The sequence below is a fragment of the Sorex araneus genome, chromosome X (assembly GCF_027595985.1).
Source record: "Sorex araneus isolate mSorAra2 chromosome X, mSorAra2.pri, whole genome shotgun sequence".
Taxonomy (NCBI): Eukaryota; Metazoa; Chordata; class Mammalia; order Eulipotyphla; family Soricidae; genus Sorex; species Sorex araneus.
Window position 1 is genome coordinate 199251451 of NC_073313.1, and position 20071 is coordinate 199271521.

General features: G+C 33.6%; 1 protein-coding gene across 2 annotated transcripts in view; it reads right to left on the reverse strand.

Annotated features, from left to right (window-relative positions):
- SCN3A (sodium voltage-gated channel alpha subunit 3) overlaps positions 1 to 20071 on the reverse strand; it is a 123655-nt gene that overhangs the window by 24081 nt on the left and 79503 nt on the right. For both annotated transcript variants that reach the window (XM_004601112.2, XM_055119724.1), the window contains 4 exons: positions 19270 to 19740; positions 5246 to 5366; positions 3659 to 3813; positions 2752 to 2925 (listed from right to left, as the gene is read on the reverse strand). In XM_004601112.2, coding sequence (XP_004601169.2) covers positions 2752 to 2925; positions 3659 to 3813; positions 5246 to 5366; positions 19270 to 19740 — 921 coding nt within the window. The remainder of the gene's footprint in view (positions 1 to 2751; positions 2926 to 3658; positions 3814 to 5245; positions 5367 to 19269; positions 19741 to 20071) is intronic.

The window sequence follows — 20071 nt, forward strand, 5'->3', positions numbered from 1 at the left end:
TATATTTATGTATACATATATAAAATATTTATATCAATTAGCAAAATAGATGAGGTAAAGGAAACCTGAAGAAATGCAGGCAGTAATTTCAGCATTTAGTAGGAAGTTTTGCAATCTTAAAAAAATACTTTATAATGAGTCTTCAGTTTTTTAATGCTAGGAATAAAACCTATATGTTCTTTAAAAACCATTCTAACTGCAGAATATGAGCATGCCAAGCCTTTCCTTACAGATACCTTTTTTGGGTAACATTGAAATTCATTTCAACTAGACATTTGGACTGTTTGGAAAACAGGTATTATTTCTGGTCTATCAGAGAAACTTGGCAGCAGACTTCTTAGCTCCAAAGGTTAAAGACACTTTGATTATAGAAATTTGGCGTTCATGTTGGAGGGAAGAGCTGTATAGTATGTCATTTGGCCCACATTGGTCAAAAATGATAAGAACAAATATATATATATATATATAACAATCATTGATTCATATTGGTAAGTATTAGAACTAAAATAAGGTGCTTTGAGATTGCTAGGGGACAGATAGATATAGTGCTTAAAACACACCTTGTGTTGTTTGTGCATGTGTTTATTTTTTAGATTGACACTTATTGCCATGGAATATAACATACTACAAAGAACCAAATTATTGTCATTATGCCCCAGTGCCTGTTATTTGAAATTAATAATAATAAAAGATAGCAGGTTATATGTAAGTCAGGGAGATCTCATTGTTGCCAATGCTCCGAAAACTACTCATCTAGGATAATCAGATTCAATGGACAGTTTCTGCACCTAACTCTCCAATGAAAAATATCTGATTGGCTACAGAGGCATGTAACTACTGACTTGAGATTGTGCATGCATTTTATTGTCTCTGTGGTTATATGAGTGATTATATATAGTAAATGAGTTATTTTTGTCACCATGTAGAATACGTACTCCAGTAAAGGATTAAAGTGAAATTCTCTTAATTCTTTACACTAAATCTGTCTCAATTTTACCTCCTGGAAATAATTTTTTTAATTGTTAGTAAGTTAACTGATTGCCATTTAACAAATTTCTATTTTTTGAAACCAGAACAATAGTACAGTGGATAGGTCATTTGCCTTGCACATGACCAAACCCAGTTCAATCATCAACATCCTGAGTTCACAAGGAATAATCCCTGAGTGCAGAGGCAGGAGTAAGCCCTGAACATCATATGGCCCAATATCACCCCCCCCGCCAAAATGGATTAAGTAAAATATTTATTAAGTAAAATAAGGAAACCCTCTTCTACAAATGGTGCTGGGAAAACTGGTCAATCACATGTCAGAAAAATGAACTCAGAAACCTTTCCACCACCAGGCACAAAAATAATAAAAATGGTTTAAAGACCTGGGTATCAGACATTAATCCATAAATTTCACTGAGGAAACATAGGCAGAAAACTACATGTCATTGAAGCCATAAGTATCTTCAGAACAACTGGCCAAGCAAACTAAAACAAAGATAAACAAACAGGACTACATCAATCTAAGAAGCATCTACACCCAATGGAAATAGAAGTCAAAGTAAAAAGAATCTCTGGGCTGGGAGAGGATATTTGCCAACCACTCATTGGATATAAGGTTGAAATCCAAGATATCTAAAATGTTAGTGGAACTATACAAAAACAATAATCAACCCCATCAAAGAAGGAATGTAAATAACCAAAAGGTCCATGAAAAAATGCTCTGTATCACTTAACATCAGGAAAATACAAATCAAAAAGACAATGAGATATAGTCTCATGCCAGTGAGACTGGCATATGTCACTAAGAACTATCCAATGCTGATGTGGATGTGGAAGAAAAGATACCCACAATTACTACTGGTGGTATTTAAACTGGTCCAACCATTTTGGAAAACATTATAGATACTTCTCAAAAAACAAGGAACCGGACCTCCATATAATTTAGCAATTCCACTTCTGAGCATCTACTTCAAGGGTCCAAAAAGTCAATTTGGAAAAGACGTTTGTACTCCTATGTAGAGAACTATGCACAAAACTTGAAAACACCCAAGTGCCCACGATTAGATTACTAGGTAAAACAAACAAACAAACAAAAACATGACAGTACATAAACACGGTGGAATACTACTCAACTGTGAGAAAAAATATGAAAAAAATGAAATTTTCTGCAACATTGATAGAGCTGGAGATTACCATGCTAAGTGAAGTCAGTCAAAAGGAGAGGGAAACATATGAAATAATTTTTCTCAGATGCAGGATATGAAGACACTGTCATCCCATTGCTCTTAGATTTGCTCGAGCAGGCACCAGTAACATCTCCATTGTGAGACTTGTTACTGTTTTTGGCACATTGAATACGTCACGGGTAGCTTGCCAGGCTCTGCCGTGTGGGCGAGATACTCTCGGTAGCTTGCTGGGCTTTCTGAGAGGAGCAGAAGAATCAAACCCAGGTCGGCTGCGTGCAAGGCAAACGCCCTACCCACTGTGCTATCGCTCTAGCCCATGAAGAAACAGAAAAGACAAGTAACAGATGCCCAATAGCATTCTCTAGAGAACTTGTCTTCAGTAGAAAAGGTAGGGAGAATGGGAGAGGGACCCTGGTGCAATGATGAAAGGAAACAGGCATTTGGGTGGAGAGTGTGGTGATAGAATAGTTTATGTATAAAATCAATTCTATGTGTAACAGTTTTTAAATCACAGTACCCAAAAATAAAAACTTAAGAAAAGTTTTTTTTTTCATAAACCACTCATGATACTTACATCAACAATTAGGAAATCTAGCCAGCACCATGCATTAGTGAAATATGTTTGAAATCCATAAGCTACCCACTTGAGAAGCATTTCCAGAATGAATATGTAGGTGAAGACCTTGTCAGCATACTCGAGCATGGTTTTGATGGTCTTTCGCTGTTCAATATATATATCTTCAAAAGCCTGTGAATTAACAATGATTTTATTTCACTTATATGACGTCTCTCCCAAGTGTTAGATGAGATTTCTTACTGTGATATTGGACATAAAGTAAAAATTGGGTAAACGGGTAAACGTTGACTGTTATAAAAACATTACATGTCAAGCAAAATCTAAAGACAAACCAAAAATATTGACAAGTAAATGTTAATATCTTTCTTAATTCAGTATGTCCTATCACGTCTGCCTCCCGCTTCAAAAATCTCTGTCTTAATTACACTTACTCTCCAAGCACTGATATAAGCATAGAAAATAACTAGAAAAAAATGGAGTGACAGAATATCTATTACAACATTAATTTCTGTGATTCCCTGAATCATCTAGCTTATTTGAAAGAATAAATTGATTAGCTACAAAGAAACTGAAGTACACTTTTAGTCCTTAGTTGCTAATATGATTACTAGGGAAAACTGGATTGCATTTGACATGAACGTTAATGCAGTTACAGAATGTCTCTGTAAATGGTTGCCTCCGTGAAGAAAACATCTGTTAGATAAACAACAGATGAGAAATTCCATCTGGCTCTTTCATGGTTCTGATTTAGTCTGTACTGAATTTTGTTAAGCTCCTGGTTGCCAAATACTGTAAGGTACAGATATACCTTCTTTGTTCCTAAGTCCTACTCTACGATTCTGATAATTTTGGAGAATAAATTATTTTTCTAGATGACATTTTTGCCTATGTACTTTCCACTTACCAAAGCACCACTGCTGAGAAGGATCATGAAGACAATAAATGTCTCAAACCAATTGTGTTCTACAATGCTGTAACAGGTTTTCCGAAGATTCCACCAGATCTTTCCTTTTCCTTCTTCTATACTTACTTGACAGAATGGAAACTTTTTTATACATCCTAAAACATAAAATTAACCATGTTAGAATAATAAACATTTAGCCTTAGGAAAAAGTAAAGTTTTCTTTTTCTCCACCCTAATCTCAGAAAATAATTGTAGAGGGTAATTGACTACTTTGTTCCCCAGTTATATTCAGCATACTTTATATAATGAATCATTCTCAGACTTAATACAGCTCTCTAGTTCTCAAGGAATTACTTTCTTCAGAATTGCTTGAGTAGAAATGTTTTCAGTCTTCAGCGCTAGTTAGGAGTGACGCTTCAAGACTATTGGTAGAAACAGGATTGAAAAGCACTCTCTAGTTGTTCTCAGGGAAATGCATATGACTAATTTTTTTGTTTTTGATTTCAGAACGCAACAGGCAGTGTTTAGTGGGGACTATTTCCGGCTTTGTGTTCAGAGGTCTCTAGTGAGTGCCTGGGGGAATATACTGAGCCAGGGATTGAACTGGGGTCAGGTGCATGCAAGGCAACTGCCTTATCACTCCGACCCCTCTGTTTCAATTGCTTTTTCACTTTTGGATTTGATCATGGGTTTTTACTGTTTTCTTTTTATGCAAAGAACCCCCCGCCCCCCCATCTTCTGAGGTATCAACCACTGTCAGTTTTCCCAAGCTAATCTATTTTCAGCCTCAGTGCTTTTCTTAGTCACACCTATGACTCATCTTTTCACTCAGTATATCTTATTTTTCTGTCCTCCCCCTCTTAGCTTTCACATTATTTCAAATTTACATCCAGTCTTCTGTTCTAACTCTGTTCATGGAATTGAACTAATTGCATTAGATCAACAAATCTTTATTGATTTGTGCTCATTTGCTGTGCCATTTGTTATGAAAGCAGATATGTTCTCTCTGACAAGGCTGTATAACACATCTACAGCCAAAATATCTCTGGTCACATAACAAATTAGTCACATCTGAAACTGAAAGGGTTGAGGTATAATTATTTTAGCTTCAATAAACCAAATCATGTCCTGGCCAATGAGATTTAGAAGGGACTTCTAACCAATGACATCACATCTCAATATGTTGTTTATTTGATAGAGATAGTTTCCCTCATACTGATGGATTAAAAACATTTGAAATCATCTTTGTTTTCTAGTAACAGTCACTGCTTGAGTATAATAGAGAAATACGTAATTTCTGGAAATAAATAAGAAACAATGATAAATATGCCTTTATTATTTCTATGATATATTTGTCTCAGATTAAGTTTTAAGTGTCTATAAGGAAAGAGGAAAGATTTTTTTTTTCCTCTTTCTGGCTCTTGGACCACACCTTTCAGTACTCAGGGTTTACTCCTGTCTCTGAGCACAGGTATCACAACACGGAGTGTCCAAGATTGCTTCGCAGCTGGCAGTGTGTAAGGCAAGTTCTCTACGCACTGTTCTCTTTGGCTGCAAGAAAATTTTATTTTATCCTTTGTACTTTACCTTCTGTAAAACAAGCTTCTGGTTTAAGATCTTCCTCTTGTTCAATTTCTGCCTGTTCACCTTCTCGGGGTGGAGCAATATCAACTGTACTTCCTTCAGATGAACTGGTTGCATTTAATTTCTGAAAACAAAATCCCACAGCCAAGTTGTGATTTTTGAGCCCATTTTATTTAACTAATTTGGGAAAGATCAATTAGAGCGCAAAAAATGATAGTGACAGCATTTGATCTTATTAACATTTTTATAAGATCAAAATGTTATTTTTATTATGTACTAATAATGTAACATAATTAGGACCCTACAATTCAAAACAATAGAACCGTTAATCTGATTCACCCTCCTCACAAACCACACACACACACACACACACACACACACACACACACACTGGATAGTATTCACTATGGATGATTTGAAGAGGATGGTTTAGAATGATTATGTTGCTTCATGATCTCCATTTTTATATAAATGACATATGAAAATGATTTACAACATAATATACAGGCTAAAACAAGTATACTTTGATGAAAGTTTGGTATGCTGACATCTACTGATTATATTAATTAAAACACATAAAACTGAATTGTAATTTACACCACTTCTGATGGAAATTTTCAGAGGGCAAAAAACATTACCAGTTGGCTCTAAGTACTGTCCATGTTTCTGTAATTTTAGAAAGGAGGAATGGAACATTAACATTAGTCACAGTCATTATATTTCAACTTTGAGCTATATTTTTCTCTAGCTTACATAATTTTCTTCTTTACTAGCAGAAACATGATGGATCTCTCTTTCTCTCTCTCTCTGACTCTCTCTTTCTCTCTTCCTATCTTTTTGTTTCTCTTTTTTTGTCTTCAGGAACTGCTTAAATGAATTGCCAAAGAATTTTCAATGAAATGGAGATTTCTTCATAAGTGACATTGTCCAAAGTGCATGGACTTATATTAGGAGCACATTCTAAATTAAACACATGATCCAGTTGTGAATTTTTCCCTTAAATAAATCATGATGATTTGCCACATATTTAAGGAAAGCATTTTTATTTTACAGGAATAAATATCTAATCAGTACCTTAAGATCACTTCGAAGGGCATTATGGATACATAATATTTTATAAAAACTTATGTAAAGATGTGCAATGCTGTACAACTTAGGTAATGCAAAGCTTTTAGAATGCAAGAAGAACACAATGGACATGTTAATGGTTTCAGAGTCCCCATTAACTTGAGTAGCTAAGTGGTAGGGTCATTCTGTACTAGCCTTATGAAAGAGTTAATGTGCTACTGATAAATGACTAAAATACCTCAGTCACATAAGCCACATTGGAGAAAACTGTGCTTAAAATTCTTGATTACAATTTCATATTTTGTAAGGTGAAATAATTGATTAGAAGTATCCAAAGTATACTTTGTGTGATGTTACTTTGAGGGTGAAATGAACCATCTCCCATTAAGTATAAAAGTTACTTTAAGTCAAAAATTAATATAGTAAAATAAGTACCTTTAATAAAAAAATACTTCTAAATTGGAGGGTCTTGCTAATCTGTAATTGTTTATCTACAAAATAAGTATAACCTTTAATAGCCTCTAGTTTCTTGCATGTATCCCTTCTAATCATGACTTGTCCCTCTCTTTAAGTCACAAGAAAGGGGATGAACATTCTCAACTACCGGGTCTGACCTGATAATCAAGGGATCAAATGAAGACTACTTCAAAGATGGGGGTTTAGCATTAAATAAGGTTTTGATTCTTTCATTTCTCATCCATATCTATATATTTAGCCAATGCCTCTTAAACACCCTAATACAACTTGCTTCATTCAAAATCCATTTTAGCTCCAAAATGTATTAGCACAGAATTTTTACAAAGTTTTATTAATGACCGGTAAAACATGTTTATTACCACAATGAGATTCAAGTACAAAATAAAATTTAATGGAATATATTTTAGATTCCAGAGTAGAAAACTTAGTTATGTAAGTGACAATAGGCATTTTAACATATTGTATTAAATGGTTTTAATTTCCTTATTTATATAGGTAAGAAGGTTAAGATTATCTAACATGAGTTTGTTTTTACTAATTTATTTCCTGATCATACTAATTGCCATTTCTTTAAGTTTTGTTGTAGCAAGCAATATTAAATTTCTTTTTTTTTTTTTTGCTTTTTGGGTCACACCCAGCCATGCTCAGGAGTTACTCCTGGCTCTGCACTCAGGAATTACTCCTGGCAGTGCTTGGGGGACCATATGGGATGCCGGGGATCGAACCCGGGTTGGCCGCGTGCAAGGCAAACGCCCTACCCACTGTGCTATCGCTCCGGCCCCAGCAATATTAAATTTCTTATGTGTCAATGGGATAGGTTGGATTGGGAGGGAATCTAGCGATATTGGTAGAGGGACAGTCATACTGGGAGTGTTAGAACACTAAATTTCTAAAACAACTGTATTATGAACAATCACAGTGTTTTAATAAAAATAAATAAAAAAAACCAACCACACAAAATAACCCCCCAAATCCTTTTATGGTAGACTCTGATGCAGTCCAGATTGGACATTCTGTGTGACTTCCATGGAGGGCCTGGGGCAGACTCAACTTTTTTTTTAGGGTACTCCACCTGCAGCCCCAAACGTTGACCACTATAGCAGAAAGATGATTCTTGACACATTTGGAGGTCCCTGCTGAAGAAGAGGGAGTAACAGGGACAAAGGGAACACAGGGCAAGAGTAATGTTGTGGCCATGTGAAAAGGAATCACCTGGTATGGAAGGTCACAAAGGGGCCTAGGTAGTGCCTGACCACCTGGATAACCCAGGTGTTGCTGAATCCAGACACCTAAAGATAATCATCTCAGCATCCTCTCCTCTGTTTTATTGGCCAACACTCCTAGATCATAATAAAGAAAAGTTCATCCACCCATATTCGTTCAGAGGCTTCTGCCTATCTCTGGAATCCTCCTTTTGGAGAATCCTCTCATATTCTAGGAGTTTACTTGCTTTCCTTTCCTTACCTTTCCCTTTCCCCAAATAGTCTTTTCTGGACTCAGGGGGAAAAATCCTTTTAGCTTAGGGTATGTTGAAGAGAGAAGTTAAGTCATCAGTTTAAATTGGTGGTTTTTAGGATTAACATAGTATAAAAATTTTCACCATTAAATCTCTCGCTCACTCACTTGATCACTTGCTCACTTACTCGCTCACTCTCAATCTCTCTCTGTCTCTCTTTTTTTAATTGGGAAGGTCAGGATATATTTTCATCTCCCAGGATTTTTCTTTCTTAGAGATATTTTATTTTTATTCCTATAAGAAAATTCTTGTGGAGCTATTTTTGGATAGGGTAACAGCAGCTTTTGGTATGATGAAGAAAATAAAGAATAATTTTCTGGATTCAGTGTCTAAATCTACCCATCCAAATGCACTGGTGGTTTATGGTTAGATACTGACTTTTAAAAGTGACATCAATAATACCCACTGCATAAATAAAACCAGGAAAAAGCCAGATTAGTTTGAGATTAATTGTATGTTTTTTTTCCTACTGGTTAACCCAAACACAGTAATAATTTTCTTTGACCCTGGTCTTGGTTCTCCTCCTCCATGAAATCCTTTGTTTTTATTCTAATTTTTCACAATCAATTATAGGAATACTTGGTTCTTTATACTAATCTTCTTGGCCAAAATGATTTCAAAGTATTTACACATATTTATATACACACAAATATATTTGTTCACCGATCCATAAATAAAAATATATACATACATAGACACACATATATATTGACTAAGTATATTGAGTTTATGAAGAGTGTATAATCAAATCCATTTTATATAACCATATACAGAGAATAATGTTTGAATCATTTCATCTTTCCATTTGAAATATAGCTCAATCGTGGCCTTGACAGAAGTATAATTGTATTATAAAATGCATTTGATTGATTAATGGAAATAATTTAAATAATAAAATTTTAACAATAAAACACATATTTCCAAAATACTCTCTATAATATAGGCAGACATTTCATAATTGAATATGAAGCAAAAATTAATAAAAATGTACAGATATATTTGTAAATTAATATACTTTGTATAATGTAATTAGTATCTTTATATATGAAAGATATACTTCTATATATCTGTACATACGTATGCTTCAAAGATACACATACATTTACACTTGAAATACTTTGTTGTACTTTGATATATCTGTGTATACTTATTACTTTTCAAGATACACATATATTTTTGTTAGAATACAAATATATACTTCTATATATCTGTGCATACTTACTACTTTTTCAAGATACATATATATTTCCATTTGAAAACCTTAGATGATATACTCACCCTCACTTTTCATTTACCACTGTTTATATAATTGTGAGATGTTAAATCTTTTTCATTGTAATGGTCTGTCACCTATTATTATTATCATCCATTTTACCAGGTCTTTTAAAATGAACTATTACTGTATCACTGTCATTCTGTTGTTCATCGATTTACTTGAGCAAGCACCTCCCAGTGCCCATCTCTATTCCTCCCAGCCAAAATTAACTATAAGTGCATATTAAAATCAAACCCATCAGAGCACAAATAATAATATGTAGTAAACTAAATTGTTACTGAACCTATTCTTTAGCAACTATTGTCTTTGATGCATTTTGTTTTGTACTGTATGTAGATTATGAGCATTTGTGACTCTAGTTAACGTATTTATACACAAATGTTTCTAATTTGGCTATATATTCTTGCATCTTAATGTAGAAAGAAATAGCAATCAGTTCACCTTCTGATGTTACAAGGCATGCTGTCTTTTGAAAACAGGCAAAAGTGCATTTATCCTGCTCTTCTCAAATAAACACTGTCCATTTTACATGGAAAATTGTTTTATTGTTATCCAGGTGGTTGTTAGAGTTTAAGGATCACTGACACTGTCATCACCGTCATCCAGTTGTTCATCGATTTACTCGAGCGGGTGCCAGTAACGTCTCCATTCATCCCAGCCCTGAATTTTAGCAGTCTCTCCTTACTCATCTTTCCCAACAATTGGAGACTCCTTCAGGATCAAGGGAATGAGACCTGTTATTGTTACTGTATTTGGCATATCAAATACGCCACAAGGAGCTTGCCAGGCTCTTCTGTGTGGGCGACGATACTCTCGGTAGCTTGCCGGGCTCTCAACATGTTTAAGGTTAGTTTTAAAATTTTATACCTTGGAAAATTCCTTAAGAAATATTCAGAGAGGTAATAATAGGCAAAATGTTAACAATTTGTTATAGTCCTTGTGCACCAAAACTTAAAAGATAATTGAGAGGTTAATGTTTATTGTCTAAAAAATGTTTTGTGGGAGGTAACTTTCCTAATCAAAGTTGACATAAAGCTAATTATTCCTAAATTGGAAAATCAGTCTTATTCATGTAATAACCTAAATAGGTTTCATTTTTTATATCACTTTATATATGTTTTAGAAATTATTTAGTTGAGTGGGTGCCAGTAATGTCTCCATTCGTCCCAGCCCTGAGATTTTGGCAGCCTCTCCTTACTAGTCTTTCCCAACGATTGAAGGCTCTTTACAGAAAGTTAATTAAAATAATGTACTAACTGTGTAAAACTTCAAAAGTCATGAATTTTCCAACATTTATAAAGTGAATCTTAGATTATACTCAGATTAAATTATAACAAATTTTTCATTCTGATAGACTGCCACAGAATGCATAAATATTTTCACTGATGTACTTTTAAATCATTTAATTTATACTAGAAACTACTTAAGCATTTAAAATTATATTGTTATTACAATGAGTCTATCTAATATAACACTATCTACATAATCTAAACATTTTCTACTTAGTTAAATATTTTGGAATTCATACTCTGGTTGAAGTAATTTATAATTTTTCATAATCACACCAAACATAATTTTCAAATTTACTTAAAATTTATAACTAATTTAAAATCAAAAGACTGATGGTAAATACAAAGAGTAACTTACTTTCTTTATATTGCCATAGCTGTGATACTACAATGATATAAAAAAGCAAAGAAACCTGAAATGAAATTTTCCATATTAAGGAAGTTGATGCTTATATTAAATAACTAAAATTTAAAAATTATTTTGAAATAGAAAATTATGATAATATATGTAGGCACAACAATAGAAAGCTTCAATATACAACTCTGTAGTTGTATAGGCATATACATACAAAATCAGACGGGTTTTTGTGTACTATTTTTTTCCCTACTCTCCAATGTTATGACAGTTAAGATTAGTCTTCCATCCCTTGCAGAAACTATTGACTCTGCAGAGGGATGATGGCTTATGCTCTATGAATGCACGCTGGAAAGCAGGTTTTAAGATGCAACATTCTCCAGGCCTAACTCAACTGCAGAAAGCATGCCTGGCTATAGCAGAAGCCTGGCGCAGTGCTGTGGAAGCTGCACGCTGATCCAAGAACCATGTTCTCAAAGACATGGTACCTGAATATGAAGTTTTGAAGGAGGTTCACCACAATGACCGCTCCTAAGAAATGACAGAATCAGCATCCGAAAAGGCCATGAGATATTTTTTCCCTTTAATAACATGAACTTTTATAGAAATTTTCCCTTCTGGTGGGTGAATATTGCTCATGAATTTTTTTTCCAATTAAATACTGAAATTGAGCTTTTAGAGATAGAAGAGAATGTTAGCAACTGGCCTACTTCCACTGAAATGCGCTCACATTTCATTTCTTTTCAACCAGCTCTTGAATGTTTGACTCTCACAAACTGCCATATGAGTTAAGAGATAAAATAAAAGATTCAGCCATTACAGATTGCCTTTAAAATCTAGTCATTTCTCTCAAAATGTCTGAGATTGTCTTGTAAGTAGAAGAGGAAAAATTTTTGTTCACATATACTCTCAGGGCTTGTGTGATCTTTTGGATATGCATACCCATTTCTTGACACAACATTTTATTGCAAGCACAGTTGCATCATAGCATGACCAATAAGCTGTTTGACCAAGAAAAAAAATCAACAATAAAACTAATATTATCCTTTGTTGGGGATGTAAGGCCACCTTTTAAATAGGAAAAAATTAATAAACCAGCCTTTTGCAGCTTGGCCTTAACATATTTCAAATGTGCAACAACCTTGATACCCATCTTATTCTAAAAAGCAGTATATTCTAATAACAGTATAATATATGAAACTAAAAAATATCAAAATGTGGTTGCTGAAGACTAAGGTAAAGGGTTATAAAGATGGTAAAGGTAAAAGTAAGTTTAAGTTGAGGAGATAATTTAAAATTTTCATCTGAACTTAGCTGTAATTGAGTTTTATTTCAGCAGTGCTCCAAAGCATTGAGGCAGTTCTCCAAAGGTAGGATTGGATCTAAAGTGTTAGTACACGTACACACCTGTAACTCTGGCAGAGAGGCCTCACATTCAACTTCACAAGAACATTTGGAAGACATTGAGAGCATAATGAGGCCAAAGAAAGTCAGAGATTTTCTCCCGTTTCTTGCCAGATTCTTCGAACAGACAGAGCATTTTCCAGAAGGCACATAAATTCAGTTTCCATAAAGGCTTTGAAAATGAGGGAATCTCATTATAAACATGGTGTCAGAGATAATTTTCCAGTGCCATTTTATCCTATTTTGTTTTTAAGAAAAAAATTCATTTTTCTTTACTAGCTAATAGTATCATTCTAAAAATTAAATGTTACTATGAAGTAAAATCTGAACAACAGGCCAAATATTATTTTTTCTAGTTATTGCAAGATTAGATTATGCATGACTTAATCTAGAGATGGTCCCAAACTCCAATTAGGCTTTTTATTTATTTATTTACATCCCCCCCCCTCATAGCTGTTTTTCCCCACTCATATGTTTAGGGATTACTCCTTGCTCTCTGCTCAGAAATCTCTCTTGGCAGTGCTCAGAAATTTCTGCTGATGGTGTTCAGGGGACTGTGAAACTTATCCATATATTTTCTGCTCTCTCACACTCTTTTAACCAATAATTTTGAAAACTACCCATCTCAAAAATTTCTAATTTTGGATTTACAGGTTTACTCAGTGAACCCTAGTAAACCTAATACTGACTGAGATTCCAAAAACATTAAACATTCAACTGGATATTTAATCAACTCATAAAACCAAACTGGTCTTGGGAGATACCAAAGGATATCTCCTCTCACAAAACTATTATTAATGAGGTAAACATTTTCCAATCCCTTTTACATCCTCTCAGTTTGGGGCATAACATTTGGGAGAAGATAGATCAAGAAAAAAATTTTAAATGATATACTAAATGATCAAAATGGTCAAAATGCAGTAACTACATACAATAATGCTATCCTTTTAATTACTTCATAGTGATTACTATAGTTTGGCAGGCACATGGTTTAACAACTTTCCTAAAGTACACACACAATCCAAGTTATATTTATGAATTAATGCATTCAGACTATGGCCTTTCATATCCAAAAACTCATGATCACCCTGATCCTTTTTTGAAAAATGAGCCTAAAATTTTTTTAGACATGAAAGCAAACATTTCCATCTGCAGTACATAAGTTGGATGGAGTGAAAATTATATTCATGGATCTGAATATAATAATCTGAAAATGACAGCAGTATTAAAACATTGTGTGAGGCTTACTTTGCTGATACAATTTACTTATAAGGGCTGAATCAACAACAACAACAAAAGTTGAAATATTATTTTAATGAAATAAAAGCAGAGAAATAAGAAAAGGTGCATGCTCTCTTAACTTCTTGACATATATATCTATAAATATTCCCTATCATGTTTAAAAATAGGTATAAGTCCTTCTGAGCATGCAATCATTGCTTTAAAAGTTTAAACGCCTGAACTAGAAATTCATTAACAGAATCAAGTATGGTGTTGGGACTGCCCATCTTGCCTGACCATGCTGGGACGTGTCACACGATTCAGCAGAGAGCAGCTGAGCATGTCTAGCACTTCCTTGCCACAGCAGCGGAAGGAACATAGCTGAGAAGCATGCAAGCCGGTCAAAATTCATTTAGAAAGTGATTTGTACATGTGCAACTTGCTTAGGTAACCTGGGTAAAAGTGGTGGCACGAGCCTCTGGCTGGTTAAAAAACACCAGAGTTTCATTCTTGATGGCTCCAGCTTGGTTTATTACCCCTGTGAGAAGTAAGAATGGTTAAGTAGTGAAGATCACAGTATGATATTTATAGATTTAGCTTTGGAATTCAACTTCAAATATGTTTCTTCAAAGCATATATTTTATATCTTTCACCTACGAAGACAAGGAAAACTCTGAAAACTATAGTGTAAATATTCATAACTATTTTAAAATGTCCATAAATCATGACTAGGAAACTTGAAAAACAAACAAAAAACCAAAATTTTACAATCTATAAAGCTACAAGATGTGCATTCCAAGATTTTCCCAAAAAAGATGATCACTTTGAAATCAGTACTTTCAATTCTCTTATATTATTCATGAAAAGCTTTGGTTTTCATTGCATGCTATTATGTGAATGCTCATATAGAGAGATGTAATAAATATATATGTTTATAGTATTAATATATATACAACCTAAATGTGGTGGTTAATGATAAATAATAGCAGATACACTATTTTTTATATCTAAAGCTTATAAGAATTATTCCTAAATACACTCTAGCAGGTATCCTTAATTATGAAAATGAATGGAAGGATTAAAGTAGGTTGAATATCAAGTAACAAATAAAATACATGTGATAATATAAATTATTAATTTAGCAATAGACAAATTATTAACTTTCACTAAGTAAAGTAGAAATACTCTATTCGGTTTAGTCTGTTTCCTTTTCCTCTTTATCAGCAAAAAAGTATAAGTCCTCTGTGTTCTCGAGAGCACAACTCAATGTTCTTTTGTTACTTGGGTCAAAGCACTAAAAAGTGTGACTCAGTTACTTTTTAATATCTGTATGTTTGTTTGTAATGAGTAATGGCTATTAATAAGAAAACAGAAACTAAGTATACAATTGAATCTGACCTGTTTGTGGTATAAGGTATTTTCAGAAATTTCTGAGAAAATCTGCATTTTGCTGGACTTTATTCATAATTGCCTTATAATGTTGATCATGATTTTGTTTTAATTTAAAAAAATATGTGCTACTATAGGAAATTGACTTATACATTAATTTTTTGTGTGTGTTAGGGATTACACCCAGAGCCTTACTCATGCTAGGTAAGTGTGCTATTCCTGAGCTAGATATCCAATCCAGTGCTTTTGTTAATAATTTTACTGAATAATCCATATAAAATTTATTATTAAATATTTCTGTGCAAAATAATCACAATTTTTTATTTAGAAAAACTATAAAAATTTTTCTGATATGTTTTCTACTAATATCTGTACACTTAAATTGTATTATATTCTATAACTGGATTCCATGTACACAACATTAGCTTATGAAAAGATAAGTTGTTAATAAAAATCAATGAACAAGAATATTTTGATCAAATTATAAAATATCGTCTAGGACTTGATAATGAGAAAAACATTTTTATCTAACTATTCCAGAGTAAATATACTTCAGCCATTAAGAAGAACACTAAACTGAGGTGGTATATTCATTTAAGAGATCATTTAAAGTATTTGTGGGTGTTATGTAATTTTTGAATTATTCTAGATTTTATTTTTTGGTAGAAAAATATACTCAGTTTCCATAGGTCCAGTGTGATAAAATTATTGCTATTAGTCTAGAAAGTACTTTATACCTCCTTTTTCTTTTTACTTCATGTGTTCATGCCCTTTTCCCTAGTTTTATCTTATTTTTTCTCTATAATTATTTTTGTGAGCTGTTCTACTTCCAAAGAATCAGAAAATTATAAAATATGCATATATTTTTAGTTCTTCACCCTTCACCATGTCAGACTCTGGTGCCCAACAGTGTCATTTCTAATACATTACCTCCTAATTATATAATTTTTCCACATAAATCCGGTAGCCTTCTTTACAAAGAACCTTTTAGAAAGTAGTTTAATAATTTTTCTAATGTCCTAGATTTTTTGTGGAAGAAGGTCTACAAAGCAGTATTTCGAGGGTCCTGAGCCCACTCCCAGAGATACTAGACAAAATACAGTGTTGCGTGGGCCAGCACTAGGAACCTAACTTGGGGAGGCCATATGTACTGAGACTTGAATCCAGGAACTGCATCCTAAATATGCAAAGCAAGCCTTTGAGCTATCTCCCTGGTTCCAATTTCCTAGACCTTTTTCACTGTTTTTGTTACATTGCAAGTTAATCTCAAGTGCCCTTAATAAATTCTAGCTTAGAAATTCACCACTTATTGCTCATTAATTATTTCTTTTTTTAACCAAGATAATCAGCCTTTTTTTTTTATTCTTAACTGCTTCACATATCAAATGGTATCAAATAAAATTCACCAAATATCTCTTTCAATTGCCTCTCCCTTGCTTGAGAACAAAGAAATGCTCCTTTTGTGCTACGTAGATAATTTCAAAGTCTTTGAATTACAATTTTAAAGTTTTATTTTAAATTGTAAAACTTAAATATTACAATTTAAAACTACTTACATATAACCACATATACTTTTCATGCTCTTATGATTCACCAAAATGAACAGTAAGCTCACTCTTTTGGCAAGGGCGGGGGTGAGGGACACATCTGACAGTGTTCAGTGATTACTCCTGGCTTTGCACTTGGGAATCAGGACTGGAGTTGCTCCTGGGACCATGAGATGCTGGGAATCAAGCTCAGGTCACCTTACACACTGTACTATCTCTCCAGACCCTAAAGACTCACTTAAAAAAAATAAAATGCTACATTTTGCATTCCATTCATAAATCCCCATAACTTTAAGGTCTATTTTAATTATTTCCATTAAGCATCCTGCTATTTTGCTGTTTTCAATACGCGTACCTTTACGATTAGTCCTTCAAGATTAAATTTTTTTTTTTTTTTTTGCTTTTTGGGTCACACCTGGCGATGCACTGGGGTTACTCCTGGCTCTACACTCAGGAATTACTCCTGGCGGTGCTCAGGGGACCATATGGGATGCTGGGAATCGAACCCGGGTCAGGGCCGCGTGCAAGGCAAACGCCCTACCCGCTGTGCTATTGTTCCAGCCCCCTCAAGGTTAATTTTTTTAAACAGGTCTATAATGATTCCATAAGTTTTGCTTCCTAGAAAGTGTTGAGATTTTCCTGGTGGTGTTTAGATAGAGAGTTCACTTTCAACTCTATGTTTTGTATTCTGCAGAGTACTGAGTTTACAATAAAGCTGATTATATACTTGGCAATTAAAGACAGTGCTTCTTAAATACATATACATCAGGTAATGAGAATTAAAAATTGGATTCAATTATTACTTTATCAGAGTGAGAACATGTAAATAGTAATTCTACTCATTAAGCTACCATAGGATACTGAGAAAGACTATTATAACTCATTTGTACATACTTTTACCTTTTCAATTTTATTTTAAAATTTTCTGTACATGGAACAGCTCTAAAATGTCTTTTCCAAAAGAATCCAGGAGGTTCTAAATTGTGACACTGCTAGTTATTGGGTATCTAAATTGTTATTGTAGCTGTTAAAAACATTCTACAATGTGTTCACAAAGTTGAATATTCTTATTCTTGTGATATCAATAATATGCACTAAAGCAAGTATGTTTATTACTCAGTACTAGACATATTTCTTTTATATATAAGAAATCTAAAAATAAGCAATTGTAAAAAATTTACTTCTGTTCTTCCCAGTATAGAAATGCAAGATTAAAACTATTAAGCAATGTTATGGGACCGTATAAATTATAATCATTTAAGAGCAATAATTTTCTTCTTTGTTTTCCTTTTTAAATTTAGTAGGGGCCTTCAAAGTGTGCTCAGTAGGTCCAGAGACCCCTACTGGAGAATATCGACCAACTGGGCTCAATGCAAGAGTCTGCAGATTCAGTGTTGCTCGGTCCCTGTAGGGCCAGGATTGTATCTGGGCCACCCAGATAGTTCTTGGAGATCTCCAGGTGCACAGACAGAGATGCCCCAGTGTCTCCAGAACTATACCTGGTGATGCTCAGAGGACCATATGACCACATTCAAGGCATGTGCTTTTACCCTGTACTGCCTTTGGCTCTTCATTGTTTTTAAATCACATTATAGCAACATTTTTGGTCTTTATTTGTTTTATTTTATTTGCTTATTTACCTGGCTTTGTAGGACTTACTCCTTGTTTTGAGCTTAGGGATTACTCCTAGCAGTGTCCTAGGGAGTGCATACTGTTCTGGGGATTGAACCTGAGTCAGCCACATGAAAGGCAAATGCTTATCCAACTGCACAATGTCTCTGTCCAACATAACAATTTAAATAGCTTTTATTTGGCCTACAATTTAATTACTATTTGTAATTCTTACAAAAAAATTTCTATATAGTTCTTCATACTACAACTTAATTTGGAAGACTATGTATATATATTTGTTCATCCCTCACGAGACAAAATGTAATCAGCATTCCTTGCAATTTCTCAAAACGTGTAACTTTTAATAAACAAATTACACTATAACTGTCAGTGAAACATGCACAGGTGAAGTAACATAAATATTCACATTAGAAATCAGCAAAACAATATACTGTATAAAGTTAGGGAATTTCATTCTCACAATAATCAGTAAAATATTAGCTGATTTTTAAAAATCATAATGTAGTTTCCAACAGGAAATATGTTAAATTACATATCTGTTTTGGAAGAACAAGCGTTTAAACAACTTCTAAATTATCAAGAGGATGCATGTACTAATAGTTTAGAATGAAATTAAATTTTCTGTGGGAAATTAGAATTTCTATGAATTATAGCCCAAAAGAGATTATCTCATAATTTCCCAACATTGTTATAGACAGAGCTGTCAATAGACCTTTTAAATAATGCATAGGGTACTATAAAATACTAAATCACAATGTACTAAATCACAATGTACATAGGGTACTATAAAATACTAAATCACAATGTACTATCATTTTATCATGTAATAAAAACTTTTAAAAAGTGCACTTACCTCTTTGCTTTCTTCTAGCTCTGACTCACTGCTAAACTCTTCAGTATTTAAGTTTTCAAAGTCAGACTCTCCAACAGCAATTGGTACTGTTACAGTGAGGTTGGGGTTGTTTATGAAGGACATATAATCATTTTCATCAATTACATATTTTTCAACACTGCTTCCAGTACCTACTCCACTGGTGGTTCCATTCCCATCTTTAAGAACATTAAGCTCTTTGTTTATTTCAATTCCAGTATTATTGGATATACAGCTATCTATTTTGTTTTCTTCATGGATTTCTATAACTTTTGACTTCCTAAGAACTGTCACGCGGAAACACTCCTGAATCTTATTTTTTACGTAATCAATTCCTTTTTGCATCCTTCCTACTGCAATTTGGAGATTGTTCATTTCATTATCATCATCAGTAGCAGCAAGATTGTCCGAGCTAAATGAACTCAATAATAAGGCTAGAAAGAGGTTCAGAACCTAAGAGAAAAAAAAATTGATCATTAATTCTAAAGTATTAATTTTTAAGATGGCCTAAATGGAGAAATAAAAAATGCTTGTTAAAACTAATTCAACGAATGATGGTTTGAATGCTTAATAGATTTAGGACACCATATTTTAGCCCCCTACTATTTAAAGAACTTCATATCTTCTACTATCTGTTAAAGTAAAGTGGTAACATAATAACTTTCTTTCTTACCTGTACGAAACCATTGTTTCTAAGATTTAAATTATGTCTACTCAGGGTTACAAGTGAAGGGACAAAATCTATGTGGGACATTTACAACTTAAGTCAATTTAGATAATGAGA